At 38.4% G+C, this 19,516-nt stretch overlaps 1 protein-coding gene across 2 annotated transcripts in view; it reads left to right on the top strand.

Annotated features, from left to right (window-relative positions):
- The window catches only part of RNF2 (ring finger protein 2), a 49,454-nt gene that overhangs the window by 21,620 nt on the left and 8,318 nt on the right, over positions 1 to 19,516 (top strand). Inside the window, exons 2-7 of one of the 2 annotated variants that reach the window (XM_066361730.1) lie at positions 3,371 to 3,459; positions 7,833 to 7,993; positions 9,035 to 9,250; positions 13,447 to 13,719; positions 14,495 to 14,666; positions 15,922 to 17,797. In XM_066361730.1, the coding sequence (XP_066217827.1) occupies positions 3,373 to 3,459; positions 7,833 to 7,993; positions 9,035 to 9,250; positions 13,447 to 13,719; positions 14,495 to 14,666; positions 15,922 to 16,023 (1,011 nt within the window). In that variant the 5' untranslated portion in view covers positions 3,371 to 3,372 and the 3' untranslated portion in view covers positions 16,024 to 17,797. Of the gene's footprint in view, positions 1 to 3,370; positions 3,460 to 7,832; positions 7,994 to 9,034; positions 9,251 to 13,446; positions 13,720 to 14,494; positions 14,667 to 15,921; positions 17,798 to 19,516 lie in introns of those variants that run through there. The other variant, XM_066361731.1, reaches the window with a different exon arrangement.

Below are 19,516 nucleotides of genomic sequence, written 5' to 3' on the forward strand. Positions count from 1 at the left end.
ACAAGAAATATTCTTCATATTGAATTTTACGTGAATTGTGCTTACCTGTCTATGATTGAATATTCACTAAGAAAGAAATAATCGTGAGTCTACATTGTCGTATGTGCCATGTCGTCTTTCAGTAAGAAGTACACAAAGCTATTTGCATGCTTGGTATATCACGTGCTCTGTCAAGGTCTCCTGTGTGGAGCGCATGCCTCTCATAATCGCGTCTGGCCGCACTGCTGATCCTTGACCAATTGTCATGTCAAATACAAATACATCACATCACATGCAGTGGATCCACTCTGCATTGATCGAATATGGACATTTACAGATTAGTCTTCCAATATCAAAAAGGAGGACACTTTTCGAGGGAGATGGAACTTACAAAAGAAGGACTGTCCTCCCTATAGGAGGACGATTGGTCACCTTATTTATGATGACTTCCCTTGTTTTAATGCCTTTCTGAATGGTTATTCCTTGTTTTTAGGATATCTGTGGCTTTTTGGGCATGTTTTTTATTTGATTCTACTGGATTTTCTGGTTATGGTATCTGCAGTTGATATTTTATCACTTCTTTTTCCAGTGTTTCTCTCTCTTTTTTACTTGTGTGGCATTATGTAGGACTTCCAGCAGAGTGGTAGGGCTGTCTGGTTTTGCTTCTGACTTTTTTACATGGGAAGCTTCAAAAATTTAACTAAAATTTTGGACAAGTCATTATTTTTTTTATTTTTGTATTTTAGCTGTTATTTCTGTTTGATTTATACTTAAGGTGGAATTTTCATTGTATTTATTTATAAAGAACTTGTTTCAGTTTTGCTTTTCTTTTTACCCATTCCAATGTGGCGTTTGCCCTTCAACTTAACCCGTTTGATTACTGGGAAGATCTCTGTTGTGGCCTTCCTGTAAGCTTTTGTATATTTTCCCCTTTATATTTACTAGCCACACTGGTCTTTAACATGTCTAGTTTTTTAAAAGTCCTTCCTTGGTGACCCCATCTTAAATAGCTCCTTTTCTTCTTGATGATCTAAGCCAGTGCTTTTTTTGTATCTTTATAGAGCTCAAGAAAATTTTAAATCATTGTATGCATATTTGTTTTGTTTACTGCTCTTATTCCTAGCACCTTAAACAGTGCATGGGGTGCAGTAGATAATCAGTGTTTGTTTGAGTAAATGAATAGTATGTAATCTTACGAAAGGATTGGGGCGAGGAGAGGGACTTGTCTGTATAAATAGGCCTGTTCTGAGGAAGATCAATTATGGTAAAAGTGCTTTAAAAAGATTGATAATCTAGAAATTAAATTCTTTTAAAACTAACCAAGTTCTAGATATAGCCCCATAAAAAGCTTTTGTGTATTTCAGGAGCCCACATACATACTCCACTTTCAAGATCTCTAGTTAAATCATGTGAGAATAGCATTGGTAAGCAGTGATTCCCTTTATGTATCATTTAAAGTTCATTTTTCATTTCTAAATACCTTGCTTCATTCATTTATTTTAGTTTTTTTTTGTAAAGCAGGCTCATTACAAAGTAGGCTCATTTCTGGGTGTAGGAAAAATATGAAAATATGTTATTTAAGTCACTGGGCTAGACATAGCAACTGTAATGCAAAACAAGGAAGTCCAGAGCATGAGACATGCTTTGTACTTTGCATCTATTTTTTTCTACTCAAGCAAGTATAACCTTTTTCCTCTCACTTCTTTCAGGATTTTTTCTTTATCTTTAAATTTCTCCAATTTGAAAATAATATGCCAAGGTGTAGTGTTTTGGGTATTCTGCTCAGTGATTTCTGAGTTTCCTGGACCTGTGGTTTAGTATCTGACATTCATTTGAGGTAATTTTTAGTCATTGTGGTTTTAGATTTCTCTGTTCCTTTATCTCTTCCCTTGGTATTCCTATTACATATGTTACATGTTTTGTAGTTATCCCATAGCCCTTGGTTATTCTGTTATTTTTTTCAGTCTGTTCTCTTTGCATTTTAGTGTTTGAGGGTATATCCTCTAGCTCAGAGATTGTTTCCTTAACCTTATCCAGGCTACCAATAAATGCATCAAAGGCATTTTCCATGTCTGTTTCAGTGGTTTTGATCTCTAACATTTCTTTTTGGTTCTTTTTAGAATTTCTTTCTCTTGGCTTACATTGCTCATGTGTTCCTGTATGCTGTCTACTTCATTCATTAGAGTCTTTAGCATATTAATCATTGTTGTTTTAAGTGCCTGGTCTGATAGTTCCAGCATCCTTGCTATGCCTTGTTCTTATACTTGCTTTGTCTCTTCAAATTCTGTTTTTTACCTTTTGGTATGTCGTGTAATTTTTTCTAGATGTCAGGACATGATGTCCCATGTGAAAGGAACTGCTGTAAACAGACCTTGAGTAATGTAGTGAGGTGTGGGGGCAGGGAAAGGGCTCTGTGGTCCTATAATTAGGTCTCAATCTTTCAGTGAGCCTGTCCGTCTAGAGCAGTGGTAGTCAACCTGGTCCCTACCGCCCACTAGTGGGCATTCCAGCTTTCATGGTGGGTGGTAGCGGAGCAACCAAAGTATAAATAAAAAGATAGATTTTACTATAGTAAGTTTTATAAAGATTTATTCTGCCAAACTTAGTGAAAATCTTAAAGTACTTGGTAAGTAATTTTTATTATATGCTTTAACTTGCTGTAACTCTGCTTTATAAATTTTATAAAGTAAAGTTATTTCCCTACTTTATAAATCACCATTACTGTGGAACCGGTGGGCGGTTAGAAAATTTTACTAACAGAGAAAGAAAAGTGGGCGGTAGGTATTAAAAGGTTGACTACCCCTGCTCTAGACTGTGTACACTTCACAAGTGATTCTTAGTTTTTTCCTTCACCCTCTCTCCCCTATAGGTAACTAGAATGGGCATGAGTTAGGTATTTCCTTTCCCCAGGTCTGTAGATTCTGGATAATACCCCCAGCAGGTTAGGTTCTGGTTAATCAGTTTTCCCTGAAGGGAGGGCTTATTAAGGTCAGAGTGACCAATGGCTTAAAGTGCTAGGAAGCAGATTTTGTATCTGTGACAAAAGTTGGCCATGCTGAAGAGACTGACATTTTCTTGATTTCTAAGTTCCATGATTATGAATTTTTAAAAAAGCATTGCTTTGCATGAAGACAGTATTCTACACATTCAGTAATAATTTTACTGTGTGCCAGCTCTTGTGCATTCAGAGATCAGTGATGGTCCCTCTTGCTCTCAGGTAGCTCGTATTTATAAATGGAGAAATTCTTGAGCTTTTCTTCTTTTTAGTTTTTGGGGAGCCAGTGTATAATTTCTATTTTTATTCTTAAGATTTACAATTCCTAAAAATAATGTTTGAGATTTACTTCCCGTTCAGGTACTAAAATTGTTTTTCTTTCCTTTTTATTCCTAGCAATGTCTCAAGCTGTGCAGACAAATGGAACTCAGCCATTAAGCAAAACATGGGAACTCAGTTTATATGAGTTACAACGCACACCTCAGGTAATGTAGACTAAGATAACTTAGAGGAAATATGAAACATATAAATTGAGGTACATTTTTGGAAAATGAAAACTTGAAAGAACATAACAGTCATAATACATTTATATACAAGTAGTTCTGACTTGTGCTTGTTTGGTTGACACTTCATTCATTTAATAATGGTGTGAGTGCATGCTCTGTGGGCCTTAAGCTAGGCACTAGGTGAAGAGGTGAATAAAACATCTAGCACCAGCCTTTAGAGTTAATAGACATTAAGTAAATAGCCATCGAATCACACATTTGAGAGGTTGGGTAAAGGAAAAGTGCTCAGTGCTGTAATAATAACAGGGAGGAAGGGAAGACTGTTGAGAAGGTAAAGATGGGGAAGTGGGCTTGGGGGAGATAAGCATACCTAAAACTGGACCCATTTTAAATTTAAGATGCCTATAAGACCAGGCAGGCAGAGATGCTAACGTGGGGTCTGGAGAAAGTGCTCAATTTTAGGGATTGTTAGCACATTTCAAGCAAGATAAACAGATAAGATCACCTAGAGAGAGGTGAGCAGAGGGCCTGGAACTTTATCCAGAGGAGCTTTAGCCTTTAGAAATTAGGTAATGGACCAGGGGCCAGCAAAGGAGACAGGGAAGGAAGAGCCAGAGAAAAGTAAGGAAAATGGAAGAGAGGGGACAAAATCTCAGAGGAAGTGTTTCAAGGACGAGGATGCAGTTACTGTGTGCAATGCTGTTCAGAAGATAGATGAGCATTACAAAAGTGTACATTAGATTGGGCAGTATATACCTGGTGACTTGGACAAGAGATTACTTGATTAGGTTGTGCTATGTTCATAGGGAAAAGTGAAAATTGCATAGGCAATTCTTCAGAGAAGTTTGGCTCTGCAGAGGAGCAGAGAAATGGAGTAAGAACTGGAACATAGAATGGGGAAGTTTTAAATTTTGTTTTCTATGTAAGATGGGAGAGAGAGCTGTGTTGACTCCTTCTCCTGCGCTCCCTTTCTCTCCCCCAGCTTTTTTCTTTTTAGTGAGACAGAGAGAGAGAAAGACAGACAGATAGACAGGGACAGACAGGAAGGGTGAGTAATGAGAGGCATCATCTCATAGTTGTGGCACCTTAGTTGTTCATTGATTGCTTTCTCATACATGCCTTGACCAGGGGGCTCCAGCCAAGCCGATGACCCCTTGCTCAAGCCAGTGAGTGACCTTGGGCTCAAGCCAGTGATCATAGACCATGTCTATGATCCCATGCTCAGGCCAGCAACCTCAGGGTTTGGAACCTGGGTACTCAGCGTCCTAGGTTGACACACTATCCACTATACCACCACCTGGTCAGGTATCTCTTTCCTAGTTGTTAAGGTGCATCATTCACATTACTCAATGCAGCAACTCACTACTCTAGGATGACTTAATGGAGGAGAGATGGCTGGTCTAAGAGCAGATAGAATAGTTTAAAAAAAGAGCAATATACTTGAGAAGGTAGGGAAGAATGTATATATATATACTTGTGATAGGAAGAGGCATACTTTGTCCTTGTAGCAAGAAGATGATTTATAAAGATACGAGAAAAAATGAGAGCTCTTTTTTTTTTTTAATGAAATTTGAGGTCATCTACTGAATGCTCTGGTGAAGGTCTGCAGATAGAAGAAACGGTAGGCAATAGTAGTGCAAGGGAAAACGAGTTTGTTAGAGAAGCAGTTGCTGAGCAGTGTTGAACACCCGTTTGAGGTGGTGAAATATTTAGGGGGGGAATCTCAGTATGGTTCTGAGATACCCCCGCCCCCCTAGTGCTCCACACCTGCTCAGATACAGGTGTGGAGAGCATGGATTATGCAGTGTGTCCAGGGTTGGGGTTTTGCTGGGCAAGTTCTTTCTCAGGAAGAGGACAGACTTACTAGCTGAGTCATCATCATTCTCTCTGATTATTTCCTTGTCACAGGTTATAATTCCTAAATCAAAATCTTATGTGCATATTAAACTAAATAAAATGAAATACTGAAAGTGCTTTATATAGAGAGGTTGAAACAGACACTTGATAAAAATGATAGTTATTGTAAATGCAAATATATTGTACTCGTGTTCTTTTTGGACACTGTTTATAGTTTGTGTCTTTCCTTGTGGGGTCGTTAATCTTTGACCCTATGGAGAATACAAGTATGATGGAGAGGCTCTGGAAACAGGAAGTGTCATTAGCATACAGAAGCCCCTTATTTCTACTTGCATCTTCCTTTTCTATAGTCACTTACTGGACCTCTTTTTGTAATCCGTCGGAGCCAGTATTGGTGGCTTTAGAGCTAAGTAATTTGTTCTCTGTGTCACCTGTGGGAAGAGTGGACCATGGTGGTGGGGAAGAAGTAGGAGTCACTATCTCTCTGTAGCTGGGAGATGTGTACATTGGAACTCCAAATGCATTTTCTCACTGTAACATTTTTAAGAAAAGACAAGTGCAGTGCTAGTATTTGTTGTGTAGTATACTTTAGATGTACTGATTTTAGATGTAAAATCAGTTTGTAGTTACCCTGAGAACCCGATCACTTTGCAGAACTGCTGCTGTGGCCCAAAACTTCTTAAGGAGCAAAAAGTGATTTTAAAATGAAACACTGTTAAAATGTATATAAATTAGAAACTGCTTGTATTGGAATCCTAAAATCTTTTACTGGATGGCACGAAATGTGTTTTACAGTAGTCTCTTCTTCCCCACAGGGATTACAATTCCAGACACCTAGTAGATGCCTAAAACCACTGATATAGTACTGAACCCTATCTATACTAAGTTTTTCCATATATACATACCTGTGATAAAGTTTAATTTGTAAGTTAGCCAATTTCATGGCTAGAAGAGTCATTCTTACTGTAGATCTTAGTAAACTCAGCATATGATTTTTTCCTTACTTGAAAATGTTTACCTTTTTACTTAAAGAAAACTTTTTTTGTCTTCTCTGTCATATCTGAATTGCCAGCATCACCACTCTGGCACTGGGGCGCTATTAGGAAGGAAAATAAGGGTTACTTGAACACAAGCACTGAGATACTGAGACAGCTGATCTGATAACTGAGAAGGTTTCTAAGTCACCAATGTCTGGGTAGTGTATGCAGCGTGGATACGCTGGACAAAGGGATGATTCACGTTCCAAGAGGGGAGGAGCAGGCTAGCACGAGATTTTGTCACATTACTCAGAAGGGTGCTCAATTTAAAACTTGTGAATTGTTTATTTTTAGAATTTACCATTTCATATTTTTGAACTGTGGTTGACCAGTTGATAGTAGGTAACTGAAACCTTGGAAAGTGACACTACAGCCGGGAGGGAGGGGGAACTGTATTATCAAAATGGTGTAATTTAGGATTTATCTAGTCCTAACTTTCTCATTTTGCAGGTTAAGAAACAATGTTAAATAGTTACTTAGAACCACATTACCAGTTGATATGGCTATAACTAGAACCTATGGCATCTGATTTCAAATTCAATGCATTTTTTATTATACCAGGCCAATTTTCTATTAGCCTGGTATAATATTATTAGTCTTTTATTTGATTATTTCTTTTCTCTCTTCTTTTCCAAGTGAGAGTAGAGGAGATAGACTCCCACATGCACTTTGACCGGGATCCACCTGGCAACCCCTGTCTTGGGCCGATGCTCTGCCCATCTGGGGCCATCCTCGCAGTCAAGCTATTTTTAAGCATCTGAGGTGGAGGCTCCACGGAGCCATCCTCAGTGCCCAGGGCTGATACGCTGGAACCAATTGAGACATGACTGCAGGAGAGGACGAGGGAGAGAGAAAAAGAAGGGGGGGAAGGGGTAGAGAAGCAGATGGTCACTTCTCCTGTGTGCCCTGACTAGGAATCAAACCCAGGACATCCACACACTGGGCTGATGCTCTACAACTACACCAACTGGCCAACCAGCCAGGGTGTCTTTCAGTTTTTTAAAATTGATTTTAGAGAGGGAGAGAGAGAGAGAGAGAGAGAGAGAGAGATGGAGAGACATTGATTTGTTGTTCCACTTAATTTATGCATTCATTGGTTGGTTTTTGTGTGTGTCCTGATGGGGGATTAAACCCGCAACCTTGTCATATCAGGATGGCCTTCAAACTGAGCTACCCAGCCAGGGCACTATTAGTTGTTTTTAAAATGCATTAGTATATTATCTTTAGCATTAAAATAAGAGCATTTATATAATACAGTGGTGGGGGCAGTGAGGGAAATTGGGGAAATTACACTGAAGCAAGCTTGGCTGTGGGTTGACAGTGGTAGTAGCTGGGTGATGGGTATGTTGATGTTCATTTTTTGTCATTTTTGATACCACTGTATATATTTTTGAACTTAACCATAGTAAAAATACAGGTAGCATTTAGCATTTGAATTTTAAACTGCCTCTTTGACAGGAGGCAATAACGGATGGCTTGGAAATTGTGGTTTCACCTCGAAGTCTACACAGTGAATTAATGTGCCCAATTTGCTTGGATATGTTGAAGAACACCATGACTACAAAGGAGTGCTTACATCGCTTTTGCGCAGACTGCATTATCACAGCCCTCAGAAGTGGGTATGTTGAAATGCATACACTAGGTACTTCAGTCATACCAGGGCAGTGCTCTTAATGGGTTTTGAGAAATACAGTCCCTAGAAGTATTCATTTGAGAATTGGAAATTTTTCTAAAGTCTAGATTTTAATTATTGGAGAATCTTTGTTTTGAAACAGTTGATTTTATGTACTTTTAGAAGCTTTAGAAGATGAGTATTTGTTTTGAAGAAATTACAAAGTATTTGAAGCCATGGTTTTTCTACTTAAATATACAAATTAATATCCTATTAATGCTGCCTTAATAAAAGAATTTGATTTTTTTTGTTTTTTGTATTTTTCTGAAGTTGGAAACAGGGAGGCAGTCAGACAGACTCCTGCATGTGCCGGACCGGGATCCACCCAGCATGCCCACCAGGGGGCGATGCTCCGCCCATCTGGGGCGTTGCTCTGTTGCAACCAGAGCCATTCTAGCCCCTGAGGCAGTGGCCATGGAGCTATCCTCAGTGCCTGGGCCAACTTTGCTCCAATGGAGCCTTGGCTGCAAGAGGGGAAGAGAGAGACAGAGAGGAAGGAGAGAGGGAGGGTTGGAGAAGCAGATGGGTGCTTCTCCTGAGTGCCCTGGCTGGGAATTGAACCCAGGACTCCTGCACGCCTGGCCGATGCTCTACCACTGAGCCAACCAGCCAAGGCCTTAATAAAAGAATTTATAACATATAAATTAATATATATTGGTGGTTATGTTTTCCTTTTATGGCATGGGTATCAGAAAGAGGAAATTTATATTAGGAAAGAATTGATTTCTATTTCTAAAATGGCTATATAGAAATTATTGGGAAGTATTTAAATTATTACTCTGTTGGCAAGTAGTATAGAGCATCTGAGGTTTCTAATATTTTGCTTACCTACTAGTCAGATTTTTAAGAAAGTTTAGGTTAATCGGTTTAAATTTCTGTGATTTAGTAAAGATATTACACTAAAGATAACTATTCTAGAAGCTAGATATTTTTGTCCTTAGCCTCAAGATACTGGCATTGTTTACATTTTTTCTCTCTTTTTATTTAGCAATAAAGAATGTCCTACATGTCGGAAAAAGCTAGTTTCCAAAAGATCACTAAGACCAGACCCAAATTTTGATGCACTCATTAGCAAAATTTATCCAAGTCGTGATGAGTACGAAGCTCATCAGGAGAGAGTATTAGCCCGGATCAACAAGCACAACAATCAGCAAGCTCTCAGTCACAGCATCGAGGAAGGACTGAAGATCCAGGCCATGAACAGGTGCGTGGGGAAGAAGGCCAGAGAGGGGAGCCATTTTTCTGAATATGTTATTGAATATTGAATTAACTTAACCTCCATTTTGAAAAAGATAAAATACAGTAAGAAATAGTTCTGCATGATTACATTTTTGTGCTTCTAGGTATCACATATGCTTGAGTTTCCATTTAGAATACTAGAACTAGAACTTTTTAAAAAAAATACTGGAATTTTTGAAAACCCTCTTTTCTAACATTTCTCCCTCCACTTAACTACCATTCTTTCTCCTCTTTATAGCATAACTTCTTAGAAGAGTTGTGTGTGCTCACTATCTCTACACTCCCATTCTGTTTTGAACCCTCTAGTCACTTTCATCCCTCCTATCACACTTATGAAAAGTTACCAGTGGCCCTGGCTGGGTGGTTCAGTGGATGAAGCATTGTCCCGGCACACCAAGGTGCGGGTTCGATCCCTGGTCAGGGCGCATACAGGAAGCAATCAATGAGTGCACAACTAAATGGAACAACTCAGTGGTACTGCGGGTTGATGCTTCTCTCCCCATCCTCCCTTCCTTCCTCCCTCTCCCCCCCCCCCCCCAACTAGTGGTGAGGGAGTTACCAGTGGTATCCACGTTGTGAAACCTATTGCTGATTGTCAGACCCCACCTTACTCAGCAGCATTTGACAAATTAATTTTTCTTTGAATAGTTTGCTTCACCTGGAGTTTAGGAGACCATATTTTCCTGATTTCCCTTTGTATAGCATTACCTGTTTCTTATCCCAGATTCTCCATGTCTGGCACTGAACTTTTTGATCATACCCCTCTTCCTCTTCCTTCCTGCTTATTTTTGTTGATGACATCTCCATCGTTCTATTTGCTTTAGCTAGAAACTTTGCAATCAACAGTTTCTTTCCCCCTCACATTCTGTATTTCAGTGTGTGAATAAATACATATTTATCTTTGTCCTTAATACATCTTGGTTGGGCCAGGCATCTCCCATCTGTCATTTGAAGCACTGAGAAAGCCTCATGAGTAGTCTTTGTACTTGCCATGCTCACCCCCACATAGTCTACTCTCAGCGCAGCCCAGAAGGATTCTGTGAGAATAAAAGTCAAATCCCGGTTTCCCTTTGCTTCGAAGTCTCTAAGAGCTTCTATTAACCTTAAGGTTAAAAGACCTTAATGATGGCTTCCCAGACCCTACCTAATCGGGCACCTTCTCACCTTCGTTCTCTTTTCCTTCCCACGTCTCCTAATCTGTTCAGGCCACAGGGTCATCATTTTTCAAAACAGGAGATGCCAGTAGAGTCCATCAACACCTAGTCGTTTTTCCCTTGGCTGAACATCAGAGTCACTTGGAAAGCTTTTAAATCCCAGGGCTCAGGTAACACCCCAGAGCAAGTAAATCAGCATCTTTGATTGGGATCTCTGGCAATCAAGGATTTTCTAAGGTTCCAGGAGTGGGTTTGAAGTGCAACATCTAACTACTGACACAGAGGTGAAAAGATGGGCTCCATTCTAACTGTATTAAACTGACCTGCAATTGTAGTTAGCAAAGTAAAATAAAGTATTAAATTTTATGTCATTTTATTTTTCAGTTACAGTTTACATTCAGTATGATTTCATATTAGTTTCAGGGGTGCAGCATATAGGTTAGGTCTTAATGATGTTTCAGGTTAGACAGTCATATACTTTACAAAGTGTCCCCCTTCTCCCATATTTTCATTACCCACCTTGCACCATACATAGTTGTCAAGTATTAAAAATTTGAATTTATTTTAAAAGTTACACAATCCTGAGAGTTGGTGAGACTTGAATGGTTTTTTAACTTAGTCTTTACCAAAGAAAGAGTCCTCTGCAAAATCCTTTTCAGCAAGTCCTTCGGTGTTGCTTAAACATTTGTGGACTTCTGAGGAGGTGGTAGGAGCTCCTTTTATTCTTGACAGCTTTATTACAGCTTTTTTGTTGGTCTTCAAGCTCTTTGAGCATTGCTTCTGCCTCAGGGCTTTTGTATTGAACTTCTCTTTTTGGGAACCCTCCTCTTTAGGAGCATCACTGGCTCACTTTCTTCAGGTCTCCCAAGTTCCCATCTGTCACCTCAGGACGCCACACTTCCTTCCCTCCCTGCCTCATTTTTTGCTGCAGTACCTCTCATTCTCTGACATTTATCTGTTAGCTGCTGCACTAGAACCTTATAAACCCTAAGAGGGTAGAGACGGTGTCAGTATTATTGACTTAAAAACACCAGGACATGGAACCATGCTTGGCTTAAAATAGCTACTCAGTAAATATTTTGAATGTGTGAATTTTTAAAAAGTTTATCCTTTATATTGAGATAAAATTAATTTCTTATGTGCAGCAATCTTGGTTTACCTTTGTCAAAATACTTCAGTTGGGTCCTATGCTTATTTCAGAATCTGTTTTGTCTACTAGTTCTTTAAATAACTTCATATAGATGTATATTTTTATGCTCCTCTAAAGGCTAACTACATTTCTAATAGATTGTTTCTCATGTGACATTCAAGTCTGTTGGTATAATTCTTGAATGCTACCTCTAGAACAGGATGCAGTATTATAGATGCGATTTTTTAAATGCAGGGTGTAATAGACTGTTGATCTCCATTATTTGCCCATTATTCTATGAAAGCTGTCTGAAATAAATTAATCAAGCTCTGTCACTTCAAACCTTTTTGGAAAGAAGTGTGGGAGAAAAGCACATTAGGACAAGTAACCCTGTTAGATTACTTTATAGTCAACTGAAACAACTTTTCTTTTGCTTTAGCTATAAATTTTAGGAAATATGTAAGTATAGCCCTTATATTTTCTCTGTTGAATCTTTGTTTTATTGTTTTGGCCTCTTCATATATTTTTTTAATTGTGATAAACAACATAAAATGAACCGTCTTGACATTTTTTTAAGTATACTGTTCTGTAGTGTAAGTACATTTACGTTGTTTTGCGCCCAGTTTCTCTTCATCTTATAAAACCGAAGCTCTGTCCCTTTAAACAACAATTCTGCATTTTCTTGTTTTCCCTCAGCTCCTGACAGCCCCCACTCTACTTTCTGTTTCTGTAAATCTGACCACACTAAGTGCCTCACAGTAGAGGCATGGCATTTGTCCTTCTGTGACTGACTGGCTCAGTTCACTCAGCATCATGTGCTCAGAGTTCATCTGTGTTGGAGCATGTGCAAGGTTTCCTTCCTTTTTACACTGGATAACAATCCGTTACATGTGTTCATAGCTTTTGAATCATAGTTTTGTTGTTTAATGTATTTGTCATCCCCTCTTAGTTTTGAAATGATCTGTGGAGTTCGTAAGCAGTTTTTTTTTTGGTGGGGGGGGTGGTAAGTAAAAGATGTCTTGATCATCTTTCCTAAGTGGTGGGCTATTTCCTAGTTCTGGCAACAGACATTTGGTAATGACACTAGTTTCAGAAGTGCATGTCTCCTGTTCCTTTTTCATCCCATGTCCCTCTTTTTTTCTTGTATATACAGGTAGAGAAAGGCGCGAGGTAGTAGAAAGATTGTGTACTGCTTCCTAGGTCAGTTCTGGTGCTTATTAGCTTATAGCCATGGGCCTTATATCTCAGTTTATTCAGTGTTCTCACTATAAAATGAAGATAATGCCTTCATGGCGGTTTTTTTATGAGTAAATAAGGTATATATGCGAAATGCCTCATCCAGTTATTGGTCTTAGTATTTGAGATTGTTAGCTATATTTAGTTCAGATACCATCTCAATTTCCTCATTAGAATAATTCTGCATTGCATGGGCAGACTTTGGGTGAGGTCAGCAGGGAGGATTTTCTTATCATCCCTTTTAAATTTTGTTTCTTAAGAATTTCTAATTCAAGTGGCATAGTATCTTCCCTCAGTACTTTTAATTTTTCCTATCTGAATCATACCTTTCTTTAGATTTAAAATCTCATCACAACAATGTATCATAATATAAATAAGGTTTGCCAGTACTTCTTAGAGTCAGTAAAAAAAATTAAGTGAATATAAACATTTAAGTCCCTTAAGTGTTTGCCTATGTATGAAGGAGGTTTTTTAGGACATTTCAGGAACATTGGGAAATAACTGCCATTATCCAACTTGGAGCAAATTCAGTTATTAAGATTTCTGTAGAATTCTGAAGTTCAGTAAACGTGCTTTGAAACTGATTCATTAAAAAGGCCTAAATGTAAATTTTCTGCAAACGTTTTTTGCTGCTTGAACTAGGTTACAGAGAGGCAAGAAACAGCAGATTGAAAATGGCAGTGGAGCAGAAGACAATGGTGACAGTTCCCACTGCAGTAACGCATCCACACACAGCAACCAGGAAGCGGGGCCTAGCAACAAACGGACCAAAACCTCTGACGATTCTGGGCTGGAGCTTGACAATAACAACGCCGCAGTGGCCATGGACCCCGTGATGGACGGCGCTAGTGAGATTGAGTTAGTGTTCAGGCCTCACCCCACACTCATGGAAAAGGATGACAGTGCGCAGACAAGGTAGGTGTGCAGGGTAGTTTCAGACCATCTGAATCAGAACATTTAATTGGGAGTTAAAGGCAATTTTACAGAAGGGAGAAGGGCAATCACCAACAATCTCTTTGCCATCCCCTTGACTGACTGCCAGGGTTTGATTGGATATTCTGGCTTTCTAGGTTGTTTTCTTCCTCCCCTGCTTCTCACCCACATTTGCATATGTAAAGGGAATACCCTCCTGGAAAAAGGATCATTTAAATTTCTTAGCAATGATACTGGGGTGCCCATAGGCTCCAAAAATTCCTGCTGGGGAGGACAGCTGCTTTAGCACTGCCCTCAGCATAGTGCCCGCCCTTGAGTGCAGGTGAGCATCACGAATTTGTTCAGTGAGGAACTGATGAGTAGACAATGTTTTAAAAAAGTCCCAAGATGAGCAGTTTTATGCTGTCCTCAAATACCAGAAAAAAGGTGAATTCTTAAGACAATAAGAGATTGGTCATATTCTTGATGTTCTTGCTGCTCTAGACAAAGTACTTTAATTGGAGTTGGGGTTATGTTTTTTTCCTCAGTACTGGGTATATTTGCTTTTTATCATTTTACATCATATTTTATGGATTCTTTTGTGACCTAGTAGATAGTCTGCTTTCAATAAGGACCTGGTAGATAATAGATTAATAAATATCTGATATTAATTTGTCCATACTTGAGATACTTGTATTTTATAGACATGTATCATTCTGTAACCCGAGTACATTTTCATCACTAATCCAGAAATTAAATTTCTAATTTATTTTTCCAGATACATAAAGACTTCAGGTAATGCCACGGTTGACCACCTGTCCAAGTATCTGGCTGTGAGGTTAGCTTTAGAAGAACTTCGAAGCAAAGGAGAATCAAACCAGATGAACCTTGATACAGCCAGTGAAAAGCAGTATACCATTTACATAGCAACAGCCAGTGGACAGTTCACCGTGAGTATTGATAATAGGCTATTGAAACTGGGAGTGAATTGACCATCTGAGAGTGGCTAGTGGTGGGGTGGGGCATCATCAAATGGGACAGGACAGGACCCTGACACCCTGAGAGAAGGAGAACAGGATTTTTGTATCTTTTGTGAATATAGTGTGTCCATAAAGTCATGGTACACTTTTGACCGATCACAGGAAAGCAACAAAAGACAATAGAAATGTGAAATCTGCACCAAATAAAAGGAAAACTCTCCCAGTTTCATACCTATTTAGTGCAGTTCGATGTGGGCTCATGCACAGATTTTTTAGGGCTCCTTAGGTAGCTATCCCATATAGCCTCTACAGACCCATCACTGATAGATGGCCTACCCGAACGGGGTTTCTCCACCACACTGCCGGTTTCCTTCAACTGCTTATCCCACTGAGTAATGTTATTTCTATGTGGTGGCGCTTTGTTATAAACGCGCCGATATTCATGTTGCACTTTGGTCAGGGATTTGAATTTAGCAAGCCACAGAACACACTGAACTTTCCTCTGTACCGTCCACATCTTGACTGGCATGGCCGTGGGCTGCTCCGCTGTATACACGGTGTTATATCATCATCTGCGCATGCACACATGCTGCCACATCATCCTACAGAAACTGGGTTTTCCTTTTATTTGGTGCAGATTTCACATTTCTATCGTCTTTTGTTGCTTTCCTGTGACTGGTCAAAAGTGCACCATGACTTTATGGACACACTGTAGTATAAGCAACAGAAAGTTTATCCTAAGATTTTTGGGTTTTTTTTTTGTATTTTTCTGAAGTGAGAAGCAGGAAGGCAGAGAGAAACTCCTGCATGTACCTGACTGGGATCCACCCAGCAAGCCCACTAGGGGGCAATACTCTGCCCATCTGGGGCATTGCTCCGTTGCAACAGGAGCCATTCTAGCGCCTGAGGCGGAGGCCATGGAGCTGTCCTCAGCACCTGGGCCAATTTGGCTCCATGGCTCCAATGGAGCCTTGGCTGCTGGAGGGAAAAGGAGAGGGGGAAGAGTAGAGAAGCAGATGGGCGCTTCTCCTGTGTGTCCGGGCCAGGAATTGAACTTGGGACTTCCACATGCCGAGCTGACGCTCTACCACTGAGCCAGCCGGCCAGGGCCAGATTTTTTGTTTAAAAGTGGATTTTAATGTTTGTTCTCATGACTTTTATGTTTGTTCTATCTCACTATTACCATGCTTGAGCAGTTTTTATAATTCTTTGTTTCTTGTTTTAGGTTTTAAATGGCTCTTTTTCTTTGGAATTGGTCAGTGAGAAATACTGGAAAGTGAACAAGCCCATGGAACTTTATTATGCACCCACGAAGGAGCACAAATGAGCTTTTACTAAACCAGTTTGAAGAATGAACTTTTTTATAGCCTATTTCTTTATTATTAAAGATGTTTTGTCATTACTTTTATGGACGGACAGAATCTTTGATAAGTTTAGTTTTCTTCCTGAGCCAGACTTGTTTACACTATTAGAATTTTCTCCCCTTATTTAAGATTTCCTTTTTTTGGAATGGACTGCAGTTTTTCAGAATTCTTTTTCCTTTAAAAAAATGTCTTCACTGAGTGTGGTCCCACTTGAAATACCCTTTAACCCAGGATTTTTTCATAGTTCTGTATTCTTAAGGTTCAGTTAGCTATCATTTTCCCTCAAAAGGTTAGACCTTACAGAATTGAAATAATACGTATTTTGACTTTTTTCTCCCTGGAATCTTGTATATTTATAGTTTTCTATTCTATATAAGCTGTAGAATCTTCATGAAGACCAAGGCTCAAATTTACTGTGCTTAAAAATCAATTCTCATAGGATTGTTTTCATGGTATTTTCTTCCATAATATCTCAATTTTAGAAGAGGTCCTTTATGAACTTAGTGTCCATTGTCATGCAGTGTTAACGTTTTTTCATTTTATTTCCCCCCTTTAATTTTGGAATATCTGATCCTGGGTAAGAATCAGACATCTCAACTTCAGTGAGAACTTGGTTCATTTACAGATTTCACTGAAGAAAGGTCTTAGTAGTCTTCAAGTATATATTTAAAGAGGTCTTTTTTGTATTAGTTCTCCCATCATTTCAGTTCCTTTATTATGTATGCTTGATTCTTTTTCCTATTAAAGTATCAGAGATATGGAGATATTTTGCACTTTAGCCTTGATGAAAGTACAAGATATGTTCAAAGCTTCTCCAATTCTTTTTATGTTGTCACTATGTAAGTTAAGAATAACATGGCACATAGAAAAATGGGGAAAAAATGTTTCTGTTTGAAAATTGTGTTTAGCATTTTGGGTTGCCATGTTTCAGTTTATAAATTTGGTGCTCTGCTAATTACTGTAAAGAAGCAAGTTAATGGAGCTTGATCCTGCCTTGCTATGTAGTAAAAGCTAATTCTGTAGAAGAATGCCAGCCAGTAGGGTAAAAATCATTGTACTCTTCTTAGTTTTATATTGAGGGACAGTGCTTGGCATTTGGACCCAGAAGGCTTTATGATAACAGGTCAGAAATAAGATAGACTTGTGATTTTTATTTTTCATCCTTGTTCTTATTTCAGGTATGTTTCCAAGTTTATATTATCACAATATTTACAAAGACATGTTTGCATTGAGAAATTAACCCTAAAGGGTTTTTGCAGGGGGAACCATTGTAACTAAAGTTTGCCTAAGTTAACTGTGTCATTTTTGACAGATTGGGGCCAGCTCAATGTTTTAACTCTTCAGCTCAATATGAAAATTTAAACTTATTCAGTTTTTTACTACTTTATTGAAAATACTTAAAAACTGTTTTTACAGTTTTTTTGGTAATCTGTGCCATGAAATTTGAAAACCACCAAAAATCAAGGGAAATTTTGTATTCAGTTCCTTTTTCTGGTGTAACGTTATATTGTATAGACTATTAATGCATGTCCACTCAATATAACCCTGGTTTTGTGATATAATTTTAGATTTTATTGGTGACATTAGATTAGTGGTTGCATTAAATAACTAAATTCCCATTGTGATTAATTGAAATTTTGTCTTTAAACAAGTTATTTGTGAATATAAGCTTTGTGCGTAGAGAATGTATGGTTTTATCTGTCAGTATGGGAGGATGTAAACTGCATCATTAGTGAATTCATTGGTTGTGTAATCCTTTGCAAAGTATAACTAGATATTTGATAGGTATTATAGATATTTGATAAGAGTACTTGTTGTATGTATGTGTGTGTGTGTGTGTGTGTGTGTGTGTGTGTGTTTTGAGGGTGGGTACTGTTTATTATCACTACCAAGATTTTATAAAGTATTATCTAAATAAATTCTGTAACCACCATCTCAGCTGAGGAACCAAAGGCTTACCAAATGTGGTGCCAGCCTTTGGATACATTACCATTTAAAAATTTACTATGATAAAATATATATAACTACATTTACCACTTTAATCATTATTAAGTGTACAGTTCAGTGGCATTAAGTACATTCACAATATCGTGAAACCATCAGTGCTGTTTCCTGAACTTTTTTATTATCCCAAACTCTGTACACGTTTAACAGTTAACTCCCCATTTCCTCCTCTCACTCCTGCACCTGGTAACCTCTTTTCTACTTCTTCTTTTTGAATTTGACTATTTTACACACCTTTTGTAAGTGGAATCATAAAATATTTGTTCTTTGTGTCTATTTCATATATTTTCAGGTGTCATTCATGTTGTAACATGTATCAGAATTTCATTGCTTTTTGTGGCTGAATAATATTCCATTGTATGTATGTACACATTTTGTTCATCTGCTGATGGACATGTGGATTGATGGACATTTTCTGCTATTGTGAATAATGCTGCTATGAATATTTTTGTGTACGTATCAGAGTCTCTGCTTTAAATTCTTTGTGTGAAGTTGCTGGATTGTATGATACTTCTGTGCTTAAGGAGCCCAAACTGTTTTCCAAAGTGGCCGTACCACCTTACATTTCCATTAGCAAGGTACAATGAGGATTCTGATTTCTCCACATCCTCACCAACACTTGTTTTTAATTGCTATTCTGTTGGGTGGTGGTATTTTTTTATGTGGTTTTTATTTCCATTTCCCTAATGGCTTGTGATGCTAAACATCATTTTAATGGCTATTTGTGTATCTTCTGGGGAGAAATAACTATTCAAGTTTTTTGCCTGTTTTTAATATTTTTTGTCATTGTTGGAGGAATTATTCATATATTTTGAATATCAAGCCATTATCAGATATATAATTTGCAAATAGTTTCTCTTATTTTCTGAGCTGCCTTTTCTCTCTTGATAGTGTGCTTTGATGGACAAAAAAAAGCTTTATTTTGTTGATTTTAGACAGAAGAAGGGAGAGAAAGAGACAGGAACAATGATCTGTTCCTGTATGTGCCCTGACCAGGGATTGAACCAGCCACCTCTATGCTTTGGGACAAAACTAACCAACTGAGCTATCCAGCCAGAGCAGTATACAAGTTTTAAATTTTGGTCAAGGCCAACTTGCCCATTTTTGTTGTTGCCTGTTCTTTTGGTGCCACAGCCAAGAAAGTATTGACAAATGCATTGTGATGAAGATTTTCCTTGTTTTTTCTTCTAAGAAGTTTATAGCTGTTGCTCTTACACTTAGGTTTTTGATCCAGTTTGAGTTTTGTATCTGGTGAAAGGTAAGTGTTCAACTGTTTGCATTTGGGTATCCAGTTTTCCCAGCACCATTTGTTACAAAGAGTCCCTTTTTCCCATTGAATTGTCTTGGCAACCTTATTCAAAAGTTAATTGACTATATATGTGAGAGTTTATTTTGGGGCTCTGTATTCCATCAGTCTGATGATGACCTTTTGCCAGTACCATACTGTTTTCA

This window comes from Saccopteryx leptura, chromosome 2, assembly GCF_036850995.1.
Source record: "Saccopteryx leptura isolate mSacLep1 chromosome 2, mSacLep1_pri_phased_curated, whole genome shotgun sequence".
NCBI lineage: Eukaryota > Metazoa > Chordata > Mammalia > Chiroptera > Emballonuridae > Saccopteryx > Saccopteryx leptura.